This window comes from Papilio polytes, unplaced genomic scaffold (genome assembly GCF_000836215.1).
Source record: "Papilio polytes unplaced genomic scaffold, Ppol_1.0 DF823991.1, whole genome shotgun sequence".
Classification (NCBI taxonomy): domain Eukaryota; kingdom Metazoa; phylum Arthropoda; class Insecta; order Lepidoptera; family Papilionidae; genus Papilio; species Papilio polytes.
The window spans coordinates 1,767,172-1,787,566 of NW_013525213.1; the positions used below are offsets into that span (position 1 = coordinate 1,767,172).

Here is a 20,395-nt window from a genome sequence, read left to right on the forward strand (position 1 = left end):
ATAAGACAGCATTAAACCTACTCTATGCTTTTATATAAAGCGTAAACACACACTTTTTTTGTTGCCTAAGATGTCAGCAATTACAGCATATTTTTGAATAATACTTTTTTTTAATAAAAAGCCCTACACTTTTGCACGCTTTAGGCTACATATTTTCACGCCATTAAGCTTAAGGGGTAAACATTTTGGATAAAAACCCTAATGTGGGAAAGAGACCATAAGTTGCTGCCAACATCAAGGAAGCAAGGTTGTCATCATGTCATGTCATTTTGACATTTGCAATTGATAATTTGACAAATGTAAAGAATAAAGTAAAATTTTCATAATTTCATGCGGATGAAGCCACATGGGAACAGCTAGTCACTTATAAAACAAAACGTACAATAAATCCAAGTTAAAAAGACATGAAGACGACGACGTAAATAAAGAATAATGTTACGATGAATAATTGAAAAACAAATGGTTCCAGCGTTTTTAAGGCTTCCATCACTTCAAAGCTGAGTGCCGACTGTCCTTTGGGCAATTCCGCATTTATTCTCGAGATTGGCCATTTCGCATTGTCCCAAAGGGACACAACTGACCAAGAAAGAATGTTCCTGTTTAATTCAAGGCCTAAATAATCTAGTACAAGGCTGATGTAAGACATTATTATAAGAGCTTTTGTAATATAAAATTCGAACTTACACAATCAGTAACTGACTTTATTTCATGTTGAGAAAACAGTCTCTTTCTGACTATTCTCTTATCAGCCATGGCATAGACAAACCTACATTCGAATGCCAAAATTCAATTTATAATCTGTGAAAAATGTACTTAAAGAAAATATACAAAAGAGGCATTATAAAAGCAAGTTAAAACAATTACAAATAATTCAAGATATCAAGAGCTCCTTTATTCACTCTCTGGAGTATAAAATATTTTCAGCTAAGCATTTTTCGCTGTCGATTGAAGCGCCACTCGTTGCGAGTTAAACGAGGGAAAACAAAAATGAACAAACAAATCAAGTATTTTCATTGAAGTATCAACATTGAGCAATTAATTTGTTGTATTTCAAACTGGGAAAGAGTTTGTTTAGTTATTTCTCGTTATTCCATAGTATATTTACAAGGAAATCTTGACATTTCGTTATTATTTTTTTTAATACTAGCGTTATGCGTTTTGTTCCACATATTAAGGTCCTTTACGGAATAACAATAAACAAGTGAGGGATGACCAAGAATGTACAAATTCTTAGATGTGAATGCTTCCTGCCTTCTTTATAACACTTTCGCTCGCAAAATAGTTCCTTTATCCGCAATATGGCGAGGTATTTTTATATTTGTGTGGCAATACATACCATAATGTTGTTGCAATGAAAACGCTCAATTTTATACAAATATTAACATTTTTGTTGGTTTGAATTTTCATTTTTATTAAAGTAATTCAGTTTTTCTCGTTCCACAATCGAGTGTTGTGTGCGGACGACATTTAATTTGGAGGCTTTGTTCTAACGTTGAGTTTTGCTATGCATGTGTGACTTTGTGCCTTTCAAAGATTTGAGTAATAAATACAAACAAAATATACTAAAACAAGAATACACTAACAGTGAATAAATCCTAAATCATACTAATATTGTAAATGCGAACGTTTAGGTGATGTTTGTTAGAGTTTGTAGCCTAAGTAGCTGAACAGATTTCGATAAAATTTGGATAAACTTTTGTTTATTTTTTTAATTTCACGCGGACGAAGTCGCGGGCGAAAGCTAGTATCTTACAAATAAAGAACTCCCTTCTAGTAACTACTATCTCTTTATTGTATAATTATTTTATTTTGAAGTTTCTGCCAGCTAAGCCAATTTAATGTAATTCAAAAATAGTTCTCTCTATTTTGAAAAGATTTGCTTTTTGACTGCAAAAGGAAAAATGTCAAGCGTGGGCTGATGCCGCCAACGTTTCCGTGATTGTAGTTTATTTTCGTTCTGCGAAAAACTATATGTAAATTGTTTTTATCAGTTTTTATGAGGAATCAAAGAATATTTTATTTTGCTTGATAAAAGGTTAGCATTTTTAAGTCCGAAAAGCGGAATGATTCAAAAATTAATACTACAATATCCCAGTTAAAAGTTACCGAGCGTTGCGACATCACGGAGCCAAGAGTATCCACTTTCATTTAATAGCAAACAGAGCAAATGGCACTTGGATATGAAGAGTGAGAATAGCTTGTGACGTAGCTCGATGTAGCCGTTCGATTAAACGGAATCCAAATCGAAAAAGCGCACACAGAATCCAAACAGTACAGGATAATCCAAACAGATTTTTGTTAGTTTTCAATAGTTATTCTATTTTGTTTTTTTATTGAGGCATACAAGTAAATTGTGAATTGGAAAAAATGCAAAAACCTGGTTTTAAAATCATACTAATATTATAAATGCAAAAAATTAGGATGGATGGATGTTTGTTAGAGCTTGTAGCCTAAACGGCTGTATGAATTTCGATAAAATCTGGCATATATGTATATATAGAAAATAGACTGGAAAAACACATAGGCTACTTGCATTTGTTTTTTTTAGTTCCGCGCGGTCTCGAAGTTTTACCTTGAGTTTAACTGTACAATACGACTGTACATTTAAAACTGACAATATGAAGCAGACTGTACTCTGAGAAACGATCTACACATTTACATTCACTGAATGTTATTGCATGTCTAAAATACATTGTACAAGCATGTTTTTTTCTAGTAGTTGTAATTTAGTGTTTAAACATGATCGTTATTAACAAGAGGTTATTGAACTTAACCTTTTAAATACTCAAGGTCAATGGGGATTCAGTTTGACCTTCAAATGACTTTAAAATCTGTTATAAGTGATCAAATCGTACACAAGAATCACTCGTATCTTCTCATTTGTCCACAGAACAAGGCGCTCTTACGATAGTCCGTCGCTCGTCTAGCCGCAGCAAAGGCGAGTGCCCGACGCCCACTGACGAGCAACTCGACCAGCTCGACCTTGACACCGAACACTTGCCCGCCGTCGACACGCCCGACGCATGCGATAAGGCCGCACTTAGGTACGTACTTGCTCTACTGTCCAGCACTGACCATAGACATGTGAAACAAGTTAAAAGTTTATTCTAATGGCTAGAGAAAGTGACGTCCTGTAAGAAGAGGCAGCATTTGAGTCTGCTTAAAAGAAAATGGTAAACAGTTAAGGACTAGAATGTCGTCGTCGGTGTCCAATGTACTAAAACAATTAGAACTTTAATAATTATCGATACGGTATCTCACATTTTCACTTATACTGCGACATTATCCACAGCCAATGAACAATAAAGATCAAAAGACCATTCGATGTTCACGGTTCATTGACGTTTATGTTCCGGTATGAACGCGCGTACATCCCTCTACCGGATATTGTCTACTGATTGTAGCCGCATGTAATCCAATGTAATACATTTTACTGGCATTTTATTATAGACTAGCTGTTCCCGTGCGGCTTCATCCGCATGAAATTATAAAAACTTTATTTTATTGTTTACATTAGTCAATGTCGAATTAATTGTAAATTTCAAAATTACCGTTACCATCATAACCTTGGTTCCTTAATCATCCTGATCTTTGACATCCTACGCCACAAAGAAGTGTGTGTTTACGCTTTATTGCATCAGTATAGATAGATTTGTTAAACTGCTTTCGAAATTAAATTGATACTGAAATAAATGTTTTTAAAACTGAAGCTTTATACCTTTCAGTTTATAAAGTTACAACTTTTATCTTTTTAAACAACAATATAAATAAATTTCTAACGATATGTTCTAAATTATTTTATAAAGAAATTTCGATGTATTTGAAATTATGTAAAAAAATCATTTTGTTCTGAACATTGAAAAGTATTTTAAAAAGGTACTATAACTAGTGATGTAAGTTAAATTTATACCAAAAATATCCAACGAACGTCCGAATATAATGTCATCATCGCGAAAGGAAAAAAGATGACAAACGGAAATGGTACGCGAGAAAGGGATATCAAATTCAATTCATCGAATGTCTGTCATTTCGGGTTTCTAAAAGATATAATGTTTGTGTGAAAAAGCTGACCATATATGATACTGCTATTGTATTACATGTTATAACTAGTATTTACATTTAACTTAAAACTAGTCTATACTATCTGTACTATTATAATAAAGCGTAAACACACACTTCTTTGTTGCCTAAGATGTCAGCAATTACAGCATATTTTTGAATAACTGTTTTTTTAATAAAAAGCCCTACACTTACATCACGTTTTAGGCTATATATTTTCACGCCATTAAACTTTGGGGGTAAATATTTTGGATAAAATCCTTAATGTGGGAAAGAGACCATAAGTTGCTGCCAACATCAAGGAAGATTGCCAAGGTTTGTCATGTCATGTCATTTTGACATTTGCTATCAATATATTGATAACATTTTCATAATGTCATGCGGATGAAGCCGCACGGGAGCGCCTAGTAATAAATGTAGCCAATGTTACTCAGTGATAATGTTGCTTTCTAACAAAAGTATTATTGAAATCTGTCCGAGAGTTTTTAAATTTACTCATTACATACAAAATACTTCTCTTTGTAATAAATAAAAGCTGCAATATTAATTATAATGCGTCGATCATTATCATTAATTAATATTAATATAATTAATTAATAAATCAACAAAACTCTCGATACGAACCTGTTATTGCACTTCACACTTTAATGAAATATATTGTAATTAACATCAACGATACTGTATAAATATTATTAAGCGGAAGTTTTAAATTAAACGTTTGTAAGTTCATTTAATTTCAAAATAAAATTATATATCAAAAATGTTTACATTTTAATTGCCTTAAGACTTACATGTTTAAAAAACTTTTAGCATAAAACGTCAGAATCATAGAAATATGATAAACAAGAGCATATTTGGCTTAAGGTTAATTTCTTTCTCTTTATACTGCAAACATTCAAGCCAATTACTACGTTATTATGCTGAAATGTACGAGTGTTACATCATTAATGTTACGCGTGTTACACCGCGTAACAGTCAGTCAGTACGCACCATTAGACTTAGATTTTCTAAATAGCTGTTCAAAAACATATCGTATTCATAGTTTTTCTTTAAAATTAAATGGGATAAAAAAATACAGATATCGAAGTTTCACGTAACATTAAAGAATTGAATCACACTTTTATATTTTGTTCAATAGAAAGGATTATTCAATAAAAAGATTTACTTTCAATCGTTTTATTAATCCGTACTTCGTATAAAAGTTTGTCTTTGAGGATGAAAGGTCTTGCTTTTAGCGAGTACTTAAGGGACTTGAGATCTGTCTGTTGACGTCCACATTAGTTGAAACTAAAACAAAATTTTCTCTTATATTATATGTTTGAAGCAATAAATATTGAATTTTTAAATCGATTCAAGTACTTACAGAATACGTAATTTTGGAATCGAAAGCGTATACTAGTTTTGGATGCTCAATCATAATTCATACTAATGTTATAATATAAATGTTTAGATGAATGGATGGATGGATGTTTGTTAGAGTTTATAGCCTAAACTGCTGAACGGATTACAATGAAATTTGGCATAGATGTAGAGGATAGTCTGGGAAAACACATAGGCCACTTGGTTTGGTTTTTTAATACCACCTGGACGGAGTCGGGACGAAAGCTGTATTATAAATGCGATAGTTTATATAGATTTTTTTTAACATAAAGTCGCAAACGAGCAACCGGCCACCTGAGTCCGCCAAAATGGCGAAGCAACCGCTGCCCATAAACACCCGCACTTATAGATGCGTTGCCTACCCTATGTTTGTTAGAGTTTGTAGCCTAAACTATTGAACGGATTTCGTTAAAATTTAGCATAAATGTAATAAGAACAACTCGTAGGCTACTTACTTTTTATAATTCCACGCGGACGGATGCGTGGGCGAAATTGTAATTGTATACATACTGCAGCTGTAATTGTGGTGTATTATAAACTCCCTGTATTATTAGACAACTAGCTGTTCCCGTGCGGCTTCATCCGCATGAAATTATGAACATTTTATTTTATTATTTACATTTGTCAAATTATCAATAGCAAATGCCAAAATATCATGACATGACAAACCTTAGCAATCTTTCTTTCTTGATGTTGTCAGCAACTTATGGTCTCTCTTCCACATTAGGGTTTTTATACAAAATATTTACCCCCAAAGTTTAATAGCGTGAAAATATGTAGCCTAAAGCGTGACGTAAGTGTAGGCCTTTTTATTGATAAATGAATTATTCCAAAATATGCTGTAAAAAAAATATGCAGACATCTTAGGCAACAAAGAAGTGTGTGTTTACGCTTTATTATAATAGTATAGATAAATATAAGTGTGCACAATATAAACACAAAGCCCATGTAATGTAACACGATACGATAGTAATCATGTGTACGGGGAAGTATCGATCGCTGTTTGGAGCCGTGTATCCTTCTTTTCTTTGTTCTTTTTACTGCGTTGAAGATTTTATTGAACGCTTCAAGTTTATGTTCATTTGATGAAGTCTAATTGTTAAGTTAAGTTCACTTTTCCAACGTTTCACTTGAAATAGCTTTGATTTTATGCAGTTTCTTGTTACTCTATTGAAACGCTGAATAAACATTGCTCTCATTTCTATAGTAAAGAATTAGAAATGCATAGAAGAGTAAATCGTAGCGCTACAACAGAGAAAATAAAATATATGGTGTAGCAAGCTGCGTTCGTAGCAAGCTACGATCGTAGCAACTATCGTAGCTCAATTTTCATCTGTATTTCTTTGAAGTATATCTCACTCTAATATTTTATTTTTATTACTTTCGATGTCACAAAACAATCGTATTACTATTATGTGCACGTTTAGATGGATGGATGAATGCTTGTTAGAGTTTACCTTCTAAATAGCTCAACGGATATCAATGAAATTTGGCTTAGATACTTTTTTTTTATTCCACGCGGAATGAAGTTAGTATTTTTCGATATCGTTGATGTTACCTTAAAACGACGAGACTAATAAATAAACATATATCAGAATACCTAAAATGAGGTGAGTACATAAGAAAATATATAGTAATCGACCGTATTCACTTTCAAAGGCAAGTAAAAACAGTCAAAATCAGCAAAAAGTAAAATTCCTAACATATTGTAATTATTGCTAACTGGAGCGTCAAGACAGTTCGTTTCAATCTGAGTGCGTTTTATAAATGTTACGCTTATTTGAATGTTATTTCAGGTACGAGTCAAAGTAAAATTTGTTTAACGAAGCGTAAACTTAAACCAACTTGTAGAGAGCCTATTTATAACCTTTTGTAACAAAGTTATCTACGAAAGTAGAATTAAATTTCAACTTAGTTATTAATAACTTCGTAAGTAGTTTATCAGTAGGTATGGATTTATGATTTGTTTTTATTATTTATTAGGGTAGCGCGGACCATACTTCGACCACATCTTCACTTTCAGTAGATAATGGTCAAGCGCTAGCTTAAAAAACATAAAAAAAATTAAACTGTGGCAGTTTAATGATACATTATTGAATCTATTATTTCAGGGAATTTAAGTACTATACAATTAATCATAAGCTATAAAAAATAATCACTAAAAGAGAGTATAAAAATAAAACAATTTCAATTATCAATAAGTGGAGTTCAATTAAAATGATATTCATTTTAAACTCTCTTTGTATTACTTTACTCATAGCGCATATCAATTAGCTCTCATAAACGTTTCTACAATGACAATTGTATTGAATTATTTCCTTCCCTACTTAATATAAAAAAAATTATAATACATTACGTTTTCAAATAAAATCAGTATAACACTTCAGTGTAGCAATTTTGTTTTATATCATAAAGTAGTAAACAAGCAAGGTACGCCCACCTTGTACCTAGAATTCGCTGAAATAGCGAAATTATTTCTGAACATGATCATACATAACAGTAGATGCGTTAAACTTTTTTTTAACTTGAATAAACCAGCGCATGACCACGACTCCACCAAAGCTTAGTGAAGACGCGGCCGAAGAATAAAGCGCGCTAGCTCAATAAGTCCCGATTCACCCTGCTCTTGAAGGCACCCACATTATAACTGGACGAGAACACTGATGCCGGCAACTTGTTCCATTCCTTTGTTGGGCGCACGAGAAAAGATTCTCGAATCGCTTCTTTCGAACCCGTGGCACATTAACTAAGAACTTTAATTGACGAAGAAGGGGCTAACAGAAAGAGGATTCTTCTACAATTTTTCAACATTATTTAAATAGTTTAAACATTCGTAGACAATATTATAAACTAATTATTGTACGGCTAACACTCTATCCGCCCTATTTCTCTGTTGGCGGCACAGATTATTTAGTTAATAAAATAGCCTTAATTTCTTAATTCAATTTCTAGTTAGTTATCTTTCTGTATATTTACGTATTATATTTCTAAAATTTACTTTTCTTGTCCACAGATTACGCTATCTACTCAGACAATTAAATAGGGGTGAAATACCCGCGGAAACGTTACAAAAGAACCTCCAATATGCCGCCAAAGTCCTCGAAGCAGTCTACATAGATGAAACCAAGTATGTACACAGTTGTATTGATTTTGTTTGATGTGTTTTGTTATGTGTTTACAAAGGGAACAGAAGTAACATAAATATAAGACATCAAAGCACTCGTACAAAAACATGTATGTCTCTCTCCTACTCTTTGGAAAAGAACAGAGATGACTATATGATCATTTACGAGTGTTTTAGTAGTGGAAAGTTAAAAGGAAGCATTCAATAATTTGTACGCTTTCTAATTCAACGTTTCCTTAATATGTTCCAAGTAATTTATTTTAACGTATAAATTTTGATGTAACGTAAACGATATGCTCTCAATAATATGTCTTCTGTTCCCTTGTTAATAAAATATCTTAACTAATTAATTGTTGTGTTAGAAATATCTAATAACAATTACTACATTTTCATTACATTCCAGAATATGGAATGTACATATTTTGGACAATCATTATTCATTATCTTTGTGTTTCAGATATGCTGATATTACGTCGGATGTTTATTGTAATTTATTTTATCGAGCCATTATCATCTACATGCTTTTGTTGCTTCCCATTCCCCATCTCACCCTTTAGGTTATACGATGTTGGAGTATTTAAAAAAATCAGGAAAAATTAAAATAAAAAAACACTAATTCTTAAAAAAAATATCAAACAGACAGACGTATTGTATTAAAAAGTATGCCTATGTTAACAGTTAATATAATAAAATAATCTATACAAATATTATAAAGAGGGAAGATTTGTATTTTTGTATGTATTCGATTCACGTAAAAACAACTGGGCCGATTTTAAAAATTCTTTCACCATTAGAAAGGTAATTTATCTGTGAGTAATATAGGCTACATTTTTTAATTCACGCGGACGAAGTCGCGAGCAACAGCTAGTATAACATGTCTTAATAATGTCACAACATTAAAAAAATTATGTCATATGCAGGACTTGAGTCAAAATCTTATTGTTTGTTTCCATCTCTTAAACACATATAACATGTTATGTATAACAAGGCTGTAGCCTAACTATCAGCACAAAACCTTTGCAATTGAAGGAAATATTAATTTAGATTCCTACATTAAAGACAAAAGAAAGCGATTGGAAGGCCGGTTTAAGTTCTATATTCTACGTTACCCTGTACATATGCACGGTTATAAGTTGTTAAGGCAATGTTAAAGGAAAAAATTCTTTTTTTTACATCCAACCATGAATGTTCGTGATTTATATGAAACACTCAAAACTTTACAAGCCACTGTTCGTACTCGAACATACGCCTGCCTTTACTTTTATGTAGCACTTTGGTTATTTCATTATAGTCGTAAATACGGCATTGTTTTCTTTTTTTATTATGAAAATAAAAAAAATCGTATAACGGTAATTTCATTGTGGAACTCGACTGGTTTATATCGAAATGCTACCGTTTTCCAATAAACGGTAAAATTTACTTCGTTAAAGGATGCTTGTAAACGTATTTTTATAGATACTTAGAATTACTTTTTGTTAAAATAATATTCTTAATATTATAAAGCTACTTCATTAGATTTAACAAGACCAATGACAATTCAATTGTTTTTCAAATAAAAAAATTGTGTTTTGTTTTGTTTTTTAGAAAAAACAAAAAGTGCTAAAATTTTACATGGAAATCTATGAATTTGAAATTCGTTTTCAATAACAATATTGATGTCATAAATCTGTAGCAATAACTTCACCTACTTGGAACTTAGTTATGAAGCTGAGAATTGTTATTGCGGTACCAATTTGTAGATATTCTAGATATTTGACGATTTGTATTGCAGCATTGCAACTTAAAGCTGACAATTGGATCATCTATGAAATACCATTGACTATTCAGAAACTCAGTATTTACTTTAATTTCAAAACTACCATTATTTCCTAAAGATTAGCTGTTGGTCACGAATTCGACCGCGTAAAATTTAAATAAAATAAAAATTATAGCTTATGTTACTTATTGAAAATGTAATTTTTTAATGGTAAAAATATTTATGAAAACAGACAAGTAGTTTTTGAGTTGTTTCAATACATACCAAAATACAAATCTTTTTTTTTATATAATATCGGTATAGATTATTTTTCTACATATGAGAAACGTCACACAAGTCTTTAAATTGCGATGTTTTTTTTTAAATCTTTGTTATACCTGAACCTCACTTTATCATTTTTTTTAACCTAATGACCTGCTACCCATTACATCCCATATTGAATACCCTATAATCTTTTTAAGTTACGTCAAGTCGTAGCCTTTTCCACTGTCAATATCTGAAGCAGTGCCTTTTTCCAATAATATAACGCTTTTTAAACTAAAGATTTTAATCGTAATAAAAACGTATTAACTATATCTACATTTCACCTGTTTAAGGCAATAAAACAAATGGATAATGCAAGTCGTTGGAACACAATTTATACCTCCCCAGTCCGAACATGCGCCGCCCATGATAAATTCCACGGAAGATTTGTAGCTCGTTATCTAAATCTTCCTCGCTTCGTAGCGTGTTAGATAGTTAACATTACCCTTATATTAATGACAGTAAAATATAAGCGATGAATTTGCCTTGTGTTTCTGTATGTCACGGTGGAAATATTATTTTTTTAAAAAAGAAACAGAAGTAAACATTCATCAACATCAGAGGCACTACAGAGGCGGATGGGCCTGGGCCAGGTCCAGTAAATTCCTCCATATCGGTATATCTTGGGCTTTTTGTTTCCAGCCCTTAATGCCGACATTTTTAAGGTCTAGTTCGACATCATCTTACCATCTTAGTTTCGGCCCTCTGGTTGACTCTCGAATAGGCGCTTGGGCACTCTGCACTCATCCTCGCTACATGTCCTGTCCAGCGTAGCCGACCAATTTTAATTGCCTGGTCGACATTTTGCTCATCAAAGATTGGTAAAGTTCGTGATTGTATCGGGTTCGCCATTGATTTTTTACAAGAAGTAAACATTACCGAAATAATATTATAGTTCAATTGAAATTCCATTTGCAAAAGAGAAACCTTGTTTCGTTAACAAATGTTTTTAATATTGCAATTTAGAACTAACGCAAAGTTCCTTTTACAATTAATGAAAAATTCCATCGCTTTGAACTTGTAGAGATCGATTGAAAAAGCATTTCTGATGCGACTCCTAAACAATAGTTCCTTTTAAATGTACATTTTATTTCACAAAACAATGGGCGTGCGAACAATATAGAATGAATTTACTCTGTTTGTTCTGTCGTTTTGTTTTGTTCTCTACATATCTTTTAAATGTACCGCATATTTTTAAATCACTTGCCGTTTATTTTAAATATAAAATGTTCCAATAAACAATTATTCTAAAGTAAATTTCATAAACTTTTTTCCAAATCCAGATGATTTTTATTCAGTTACTCGATTTCGCCTGCGATTTCGTCCGCGTGGAATTGAAAAAAACAAAAGTTAGTATATGTAAAGTTAGTATAGCCTATGTGTTCTTCCAGCCTATCCTCTACGTCTATATTTAGGCTACAAAATCTAACAAACATTCATCCAGCCATCTAAACTTTCGCATTTTTATTATTAGTAAGATTACATTTTTTTTTGTTGTTATGCAAATATTGTTATAAAGTTTTGTATATAGTATATATTTTGTATATAGTATATAGTGATTTGTATATAGTATATTTATATATATATATATTTTACAGTTAAATCACTCTACTTGTAATGATTGCTTTTGCATCTCTATAATAAAATGTATAGCAAATCTAAGTCTTCAAAAATCTAGCTCTACCATACTCTATTCTAAAACGCAACAAAAAATTATTTTATACAAAACATATTTTCCTTAATTAATTATGTTCTAATTGTACATTTCAGAATTGAATTTATGTTTTCACGAGTAAACAATTCACTAACATACAATTATAGCTTTATTCGGGTTTTAAATTCACCGCACGTGTTGAACTGAATTTACGTGTGATCTCGCAGGGACTAACAATTTTATATCATGATATGATATACGCGCGGCGCAAGGACGGATTTGCATGAAAATACATGTTTTGCATTCGCCTACCTGCATTTCAATTAACTTTCTATTTTGTAATGGAAATTAAATTAAATTCCCTTTCACAAAGAGTAAATTGTGCGTTCTAAAGTACTCATTTTCAGGTTTATGTCAAGTTTTTTGTGAATACGTTATTTTAATTTTGTATAGCACAAACATTTTGGTATTTTTAATTTACTTGTAAACTAACGTAATACTTTTATTATTAATGTAATTGAAAGATTAGAGTAGAACCTCAATTTTAGGGTTCGCATAATATGCACTTTCACACTATAAAAATGTGTCGCGACCTATTTATTACCCAACTACTTGTCGGTCGCTACCAATTGTTATCCAACCTCTGGTTGGTCGTCCCTTATTTAGCGTCCAGTAGATTCTTTTTTTTATATTACACTAGCTGTTCCCGTGCTTCATCCGCATAAAATTTTGAAAATTTATATTATTGTTCACAATTGTCAAATTATCAATAGCAAATGTCTTGACATGACAAACCTTTTTCCCTTGATGTCGGCAGCAACTTATGGTCTCTTTCCCACATTAGGGTTTTTATCTAAAAATTTTTCTCCCTAAGTAATAGCGTAAAAATATATAGCCCAAAGCGTGACGTGAGTGTAGGGCTTTTTATTAAAAAAAGAGTTATTCAAAAATATGCTATAATTGCTGACATCTTAAGCAACAAAGAAGTGTGTGTTTACGCTTTATTATTATAGAATAGTATATATAGTATAGATAGGTATATGGTATGCAGATGTCTAAATGGACTACCCTCTCTTTTATTGTATACACTTACTGTCCAATTAATTTAGATAATCTCTGAACAGCGTTCATTATGCGCTGTTATAGTTTATCTTGAAAGCACTACGAGCAATTAGGTGCCACGTATTAATCAATTTAGCTAATGCATTAAGTCCCTCATTGTGCGAACAAACACTGTGGTGCGTGGCGTTCCCATTCAATAAAGTGTATGGTCTATAAACCTGATATTATAAATAGAAATTCAATTAAAATTTACTATTCGACCTCTGAAAACTTACATCAAAGAACCTTTGTATATTCGAGAAATATTTCTCAGTCTTTACTCCAGACTAGCTGCTCCTGTGCGGCTTCTTTCGCGTTAAATTTTAAAAACTTTATTTTATTATTTACATTTGTCAAATACTTAATTGCAAATGTCAAAATTCAAATGCACAAATTACAACGAAAGCCTTTGATATTGGATAATAATTACCGTTACCATGGCAACCTTGCTTCCTTGATGTTGGCAGCTTGTAGTTTATGGTCCCACTCTCACATAAAAGTTTTTTTTTCCAGTTTATTTACTCCCTAAATTTAATAGCGTGAAAATATATAGCCTGAAGCGTGTTGTAAGTGTAGGGTTTTGTATACAAGAAAAAATTATTCAAAAACATGCTGTGATTGCTGACATCCTACGCTACGATGGAGTGTGTGTTTGCGCTTTTTTGTATTAGTATAAATATAGGTTGTGTTAGGTCAGCACTTTTTCCCCAGTGCCATTTTCTAGACTTCTAACAAAGTCTCAATCAATAAATTATACACAACTAACATTTACATAACAGTATTTTCGTACAATACATAGACAAATCATCTTACAATATTATTATTGTTTCAGTAATACGTAGGCATTACGTATGGACCTCGTAATTCGCAACGTTTTGTTACTCAATGGCCGTTCTACACAATTACACACGACGTAACGATCCATTTATACTCTACGAACATGTTTTGTTAGTAATTGCCAGACCCTTATTAACTTTAGCTTATTACCAAACTATGATTAAGCCCTTTTCGTATAAATTTCGTATTTCTTTGACTGAAGTTTTATGACGTCATTACTATTTATGGGGCCATATTGAAGATTCCTGTGGTTTTTACGATAGCATGTATTATTATGAAAATTATTAGATGATAATAAGAGTATTATCTACTTTAAAGAATATTGCTTTGAGAGTTTTAGTTTCTACAAAATTTAGGATTTTGTTATAAAGAAAAAACTAATTACTGGCTTTTCATTTTGAAACGTCTAAAATATCAAAGCTAAGATATGACGATAAATAAGTTTTTATATAAAATGTTCTTGTTCTTAATTAAATTTACGCTTTCTTTAGTAATTTAAGTACCATTTTTATATTGTTTACTTTTATAGTTTTATTGATGTAAACTCAGTAAAAGCCTACGGTAACTAAGCAAATAACAGAAAACATTTCTCTAGCGTATCTGGGATAAAATTTTGTTCCAACATTTATTCTAAAAATAACTGTGTCTTCAATAGAATTTTATATAAAACAAAAATCTACCTACATTTTTAGTTGCCTACATTTTTAAGATTTTCTCTTTCTAAGGAACATAAAAATGTAATTGAAGAGAAACTAAAAGGTAAATAAACGGTATATATTGAAGATTTAATTTCTTACTTGACTTTTCCGAACTTCGTGATAACTTTTACTAAGTAAAACAAGTAATTCGCTAATGGTCTAGTCTAATGGACAAGATTCCATCTGACAAATATTGCAAAGATAAATAGACAATTTCTACAATTAAAATTATCTATAGTGTATGGCAACACAGTTGCTTACTGACATGTCATGCCATTTACTCAATCCCATCCTCGTCGCCATTTGTACTGTATGCTGGTGACGTTAGCTCACGTCGGTGGCTCGGATAGAACTGATTTACTGATATGACGCCATAACAGAAGACAAATGTTGCTGAACACTACATAGTCTGTTCATTCTTCTGTTACTTCAGATCTCTTCCATGAAAATTGTTCATATTTTGTTGCTGCTTCAGAAAATGATTAATTCCCTAAACTCTTTTATCAAAAGAATGTGTATCAAATAGATATAAATATGACAAGGAGTAGTAAATAAAATGTCTCGATATATCGACCCCTGATATCTTTTGTTAAAGCACGGACATATACCACAATAACGTTTTTCCGATATGAATTATTAGTATAGAAATAACTCATAACATACGAGTATATGCATGAAAATTCTGCACATCTTAATGTGTCTAAAAAATTATACATTTAGTCATTGGTTAATTTAATTTATAAAATGTATTTCCATTGCCATTAAAATCCTATTGCCGTCTCTCTCACTCTGTTTGACAAAACAGAGAAAGCAATATGTACAATGGAAATAATTGAAGCCTACTTTAAGATGTTTATTTGTTTTTGCGTAAAACATATTTGACTCCGTACGCGTGGTATTAATAAAAACAAAAGAAAGTAGCCTATGTGTTCTTCCAGACTATCCTCTACATCTATGATAAATTTCATCCAGATCCGTTCAGCCGTTTAGGTTACAAACTCGAACAAACATCCACCATCCATCCATCCAAACTTTCACATTTATAATATTAGTATGATTTCTGTATAACATATAATGGAACAAAGTTATTAAATAAGGCGTCGTAAATAATCTTGTTACAGTTAACCGCACCGATACAAATGTACATAGAACCTTTGTCACAATTAGACCCCGATATTAATCCATTTAGCTAAGGAATTGGACCTTAATATTCTATAGCAAATTGTACTTAATGCTTTCGACCGTAATGTACTCTATTTGTATTGAAAATCTATATTGAATGAACGTAATTGCTTGACTTATAAACTAGCTTGTGATTTCGTCCGCGTGGAAAACATCTAGTAATAAATATACCCTTAAGCGGTAATAACGTTACTTTAAAATAGTAAAAGAAATTTTGAAATTGGTCAACTACTTTTGAGTTTTTATTATATACTAAAATATTGATGCGGTTATTTTAGACTGACTCGTATTTAGACTAGACTTGTCCATTTCAAAGTATCGGATATGATTATATGAAAACAGAGATTTTTTTTGTTTTACTGCATTAAATTTTAAAATGTTTTTTTTTATATTTTTAATAACAATTCTCTTTTATTTCATACAAAATTTATACAAACTAAGCATTATATTTTATTAAAATATTCAAAGTTTGTGCAAAAATGAAGATGCAAAAATAATGCTTCATTTGCTATCAGAATAACCACGTCCCATTTTCATGAAGCAAACAAAACCAAATGAAAATTTAGATATGAATTTTAAATGAAATAATTTTTATGCTACGCCGTAGCATCGCTGCTACGAAAACGGAGAAAAAATAACCCTCTTGAATGTATAATATTTAAGCTTTTTATAATTTACTTTCTATAGAAATAAAGCTGAAACCGTATAATGTTTGCTACGTATTAATTAATTTGCTAATTAAATCTAAGAACAGCGTACACTCGAGTAAGTTCTTTTATTTTTTTATATCTGGGAATACGAAGCTAATTATCTAGCAAATATTTTTCTTTGCTTTTATTTTACGTTAATTTTGATAGACAATATAACAAAGAAATAATTGTATAAAATACATACTTACAAATATTATAAATGTGAAAGTTTAGGTGGATGGATGGATGTTTGTTAGAGTATGTAGCCTAAATGGCTGAAGGGATCTAGATGAAATTTGGCATAGATGTAGAGGATAGTCTCGAAGAACACGTAGGCTACTCACTTTTGTTTTTTTTAATTCCGCGCGGACGGAGTCGCGGGCGAAAGCTAATTTTTTATAAAAGCTAAAATTAAAGTATTTATAAATCTTTTATATACAAAATCAATACTCCAACATTGAAATCTAACTCCTCATTTTATTTAACAATTCATTGCAGTCATTTTCTAGATCTAGCGATCTAGGCAAAATGGAATGGTATAGGTTGCGCACGCGCTGGTGTTCCGCCGCTAGCTATGATGTCTAACGCAGGGATAGGAGAGGCGCCGAGCAGCCGCGGGCGCAGCCAACCCTCCACATGCGACGACTCCGTACACCGTGCTGGACCAGATCCTCAGTTGACAAACCGAACGAAAGCGAAGCAAAGTTAATACCGTTACGTCGCCAATGGCCCAGTAGACGCGCCTCCCTTCTGTCCAATCTGTGCGATTAGGTCCTTCTGTTCTGTTGAAGCTTCAGTATACTCTACTCCGATTTCCTTATCTCCTGGTAGTTTAGATTCTATCCTTACACTTCTATCGTCTATACGATGATCTGAATTTAGATTTGTTCGTAGTTGTCTGTTATTTATTTGTTTGTACCAGTTTAGGGGATTTGTTAAAATTAATTGGTACGAATAGTAAAAAAGAACTTTCCCTTCCAAAGTAATTATTTTGAGAACAAGATTTTCGTGCAATTTATTGTTTGGATTATATCAAGAGAACTAGTATTTTCTTTGACAACAAATCTGCTATCATTAAAATAAACTTTTTCTCAAAATAAATTACTATAATTAGCAAATTCCTTTGTTACTTTAGATTCCTCTTAAAATCGTGACGTCTATAACCTCTTGTAATTGTTTTTGTATACCCTTCCACTGACTGTTTATAGCATGATATTTCTGGAGCCTTGATGATGAATTTATACTTTTAGCTTTTCACATCATTTAGTTTCATTAACTTTATTTTCAATCATTTTCTAACTGTTCCTTTGTCACTTATAGATTTGGTTGCACAGTTTGTTCGGTTATTTTAAAAACTACATCCTTCGTTGTTCTGAGATTTGTTTTTTTTTTTCGGTTATATTATTTATTAACTAAGTTTGAATCAATCGATTGCCTGATTAGCTGAATGCCTGCTTCATGAAACCTATTCAAAAAGAAACGCCTAAAGGTTATAGGTTCAAAGTTCAAACGATCGACACGTGAACCTATTAACCAACGAATAGGCAACCGATTGTGAATGTTGGTATCGTTATCCTGGCTGTTACCCTGTCTATTCCCCTTTGTTTCCTTGTCTGTGAGACTGACTGCGTGTTTCATTTTAGACCTGCAGTGGCGCGCCAGCAGTCGGCGCCGACCCTGGTGTTTAGGTGTGTCGATGTTACCATGTACTACAAACATTTATTGCCACTTGAATTATATCAGACATTCTTTTTTACATTGCAACTTTTTTATTTGTTTTGTTTTTTAAAGGTCTAGATTATACTTATAATTTAAAAGAACTTCTATGTACAGGGTTTTCGAAGTATACGAAAATGCAAAAAACCTCTGTTAACGATTTTTAACTACATTCTTTAATCCCAAGATAAATTTGAAATCTAAAAGAAAAAAATCAGACAACTATTTGCAAAAACTACATATTTTGGTTTTAAATAAATCGTTTGAGAATTTTTATTTGTTGAAACATTTTCTTTATACATTCCACTCACTGTTGCTATTTCAACTAGAGAACGGAAACATTTTATTTTTATTCGATTCTCTTTACAAACATATTCACTTATGTTTTTCCTACAGCGTCACGAGTTTTTCATCTCTTGTTTTATTCAAGTGGCAATAAAAAATAACCTAACAGCATCCTTAACGAGGCCGCTTGTGTCATGTGTTCTGTGAAGATGGAGGTTGCTTTCCATTGTACGTTTTAATTAAATATTTGTTTTACTAACAAATTGTTATGACTTTGTTTTTAATGTTTTAATTTTCTCGTAATGTTTTCGTATCGTTTACAACACTGGTTGTTACTTTTAGAATATAAATAATTAGTAAATATTTTATTAATTATATTATTAATTGTTCAAAATTAGTATGATTACAGTTCTTAATAAGTTATTTTGCATTGCAAAATTATAAAATCTTTGACCTTTTTCTGTTTAATCAGTTTTTCATTTTTTACTTTTAAAACAAACTTCATAAATAGTTTTAAACAAGTATTTAAAAATTAAAAATTCGTCTACAAATTTAAATTAAAGACATTTTAACATGAAACAAAATTTAATTGGTAGTTGAAGTAATTTTCAAGAAGGAATTTTTATAAGCTAACTTTCGTTAGAGTATTTTGTGAAAAGTTATTGAATAAAACAATTTGTACTCAGTATGATGGAAAGCGACGTAAAATGCAAAAATGTAGAGCACGTTTTATGTATTCATTGTAGATCAAAAATTCACAGACACGTCAGATATGAAATGTTGCATAAATTTTTGATCAACAAATTCCCTTAGATGTCCCAAACACTGCATGGGTTTTCCCTTACGTTTAATCTTTAAAAACATATCTATGTTATCCTGATATCATTAAACTTTTTCCCCAGTTTATTTTTAATAAGAAGTGTGGCCCATCACTAGGTGATTGAAATCTGAAATTATTTGTAATGTTTTTGAAATGTATTTGGAATATTTACTGTCATGTAAAGTCTCAACTAGAAATATTATTTGTAGGACACAATACGTTTTTAATATATAGTTATTTAGATGAGACTATGCTTAATTTAACAAACTTTTACATTATATTTGTAATTTCACAACATTACAATTTAATGAATTGTAAACTGTTTATTCATTACACAATTTTATTATTTTAATGTAAAAATAGTGCAGATTATGTTCATAGACATAGATGATAGTGGTTAGTAAATTTACTAGTATAAACTGTTTATTGTATAAATTAATATTATTCGAATTTTACGGTGCAGTTCGTACGTAAGTCTTTAAAAACATAATTCTCGTAATTTGAAGGATGACCATTAAGTCTGTACAGCAAAAAAAAATAAGAACAATTAAAATTATTTTTACAGAGCTCTTGAAATAAACTCCATAAATTATTTGAAAAAATTAAATGATGGTCATGACATCGATCTTAGATAAAATGTTTATAAAAATAAAAAGGCTTTGATTATAAAATATTTTAAGGTTATAATGTTTTCGTAGATTCCAATAGCTTTGCAGCTTTTAATGGAGTAGGAAAGGAGCAGAGGATACAAGAAACACGTTTGTTTAAAAATAATAAAATAGCATTTAGCG

General features: G+C 31.3%; 1 protein-coding gene across 1 annotated transcript in view; it reads left to right on the plus strand.

The window, feature by feature from the left end:
* Window positions 1-20,395, plus strand: part of LOC106101389 (calcium/calmodulin-dependent 3',5'-cyclic nucleotide phosphodiesterase 1A) — a 93,638-nt gene that overhangs the window by 60,965 nt on the left and 12,278 nt on the right. The window contains exons 3-4 of the mRNA XM_013280613.1: window positions 2,891-3,044; window positions 8,453-8,566. Coding sequence (XP_013136067.1) covers window positions 2,891-3,044; window positions 8,453-8,566 — 268 coding nt within the window. The remainder of the gene's footprint in view (window positions 1-2,890; window positions 3,045-8,452; window positions 8,567-20,395) is intronic.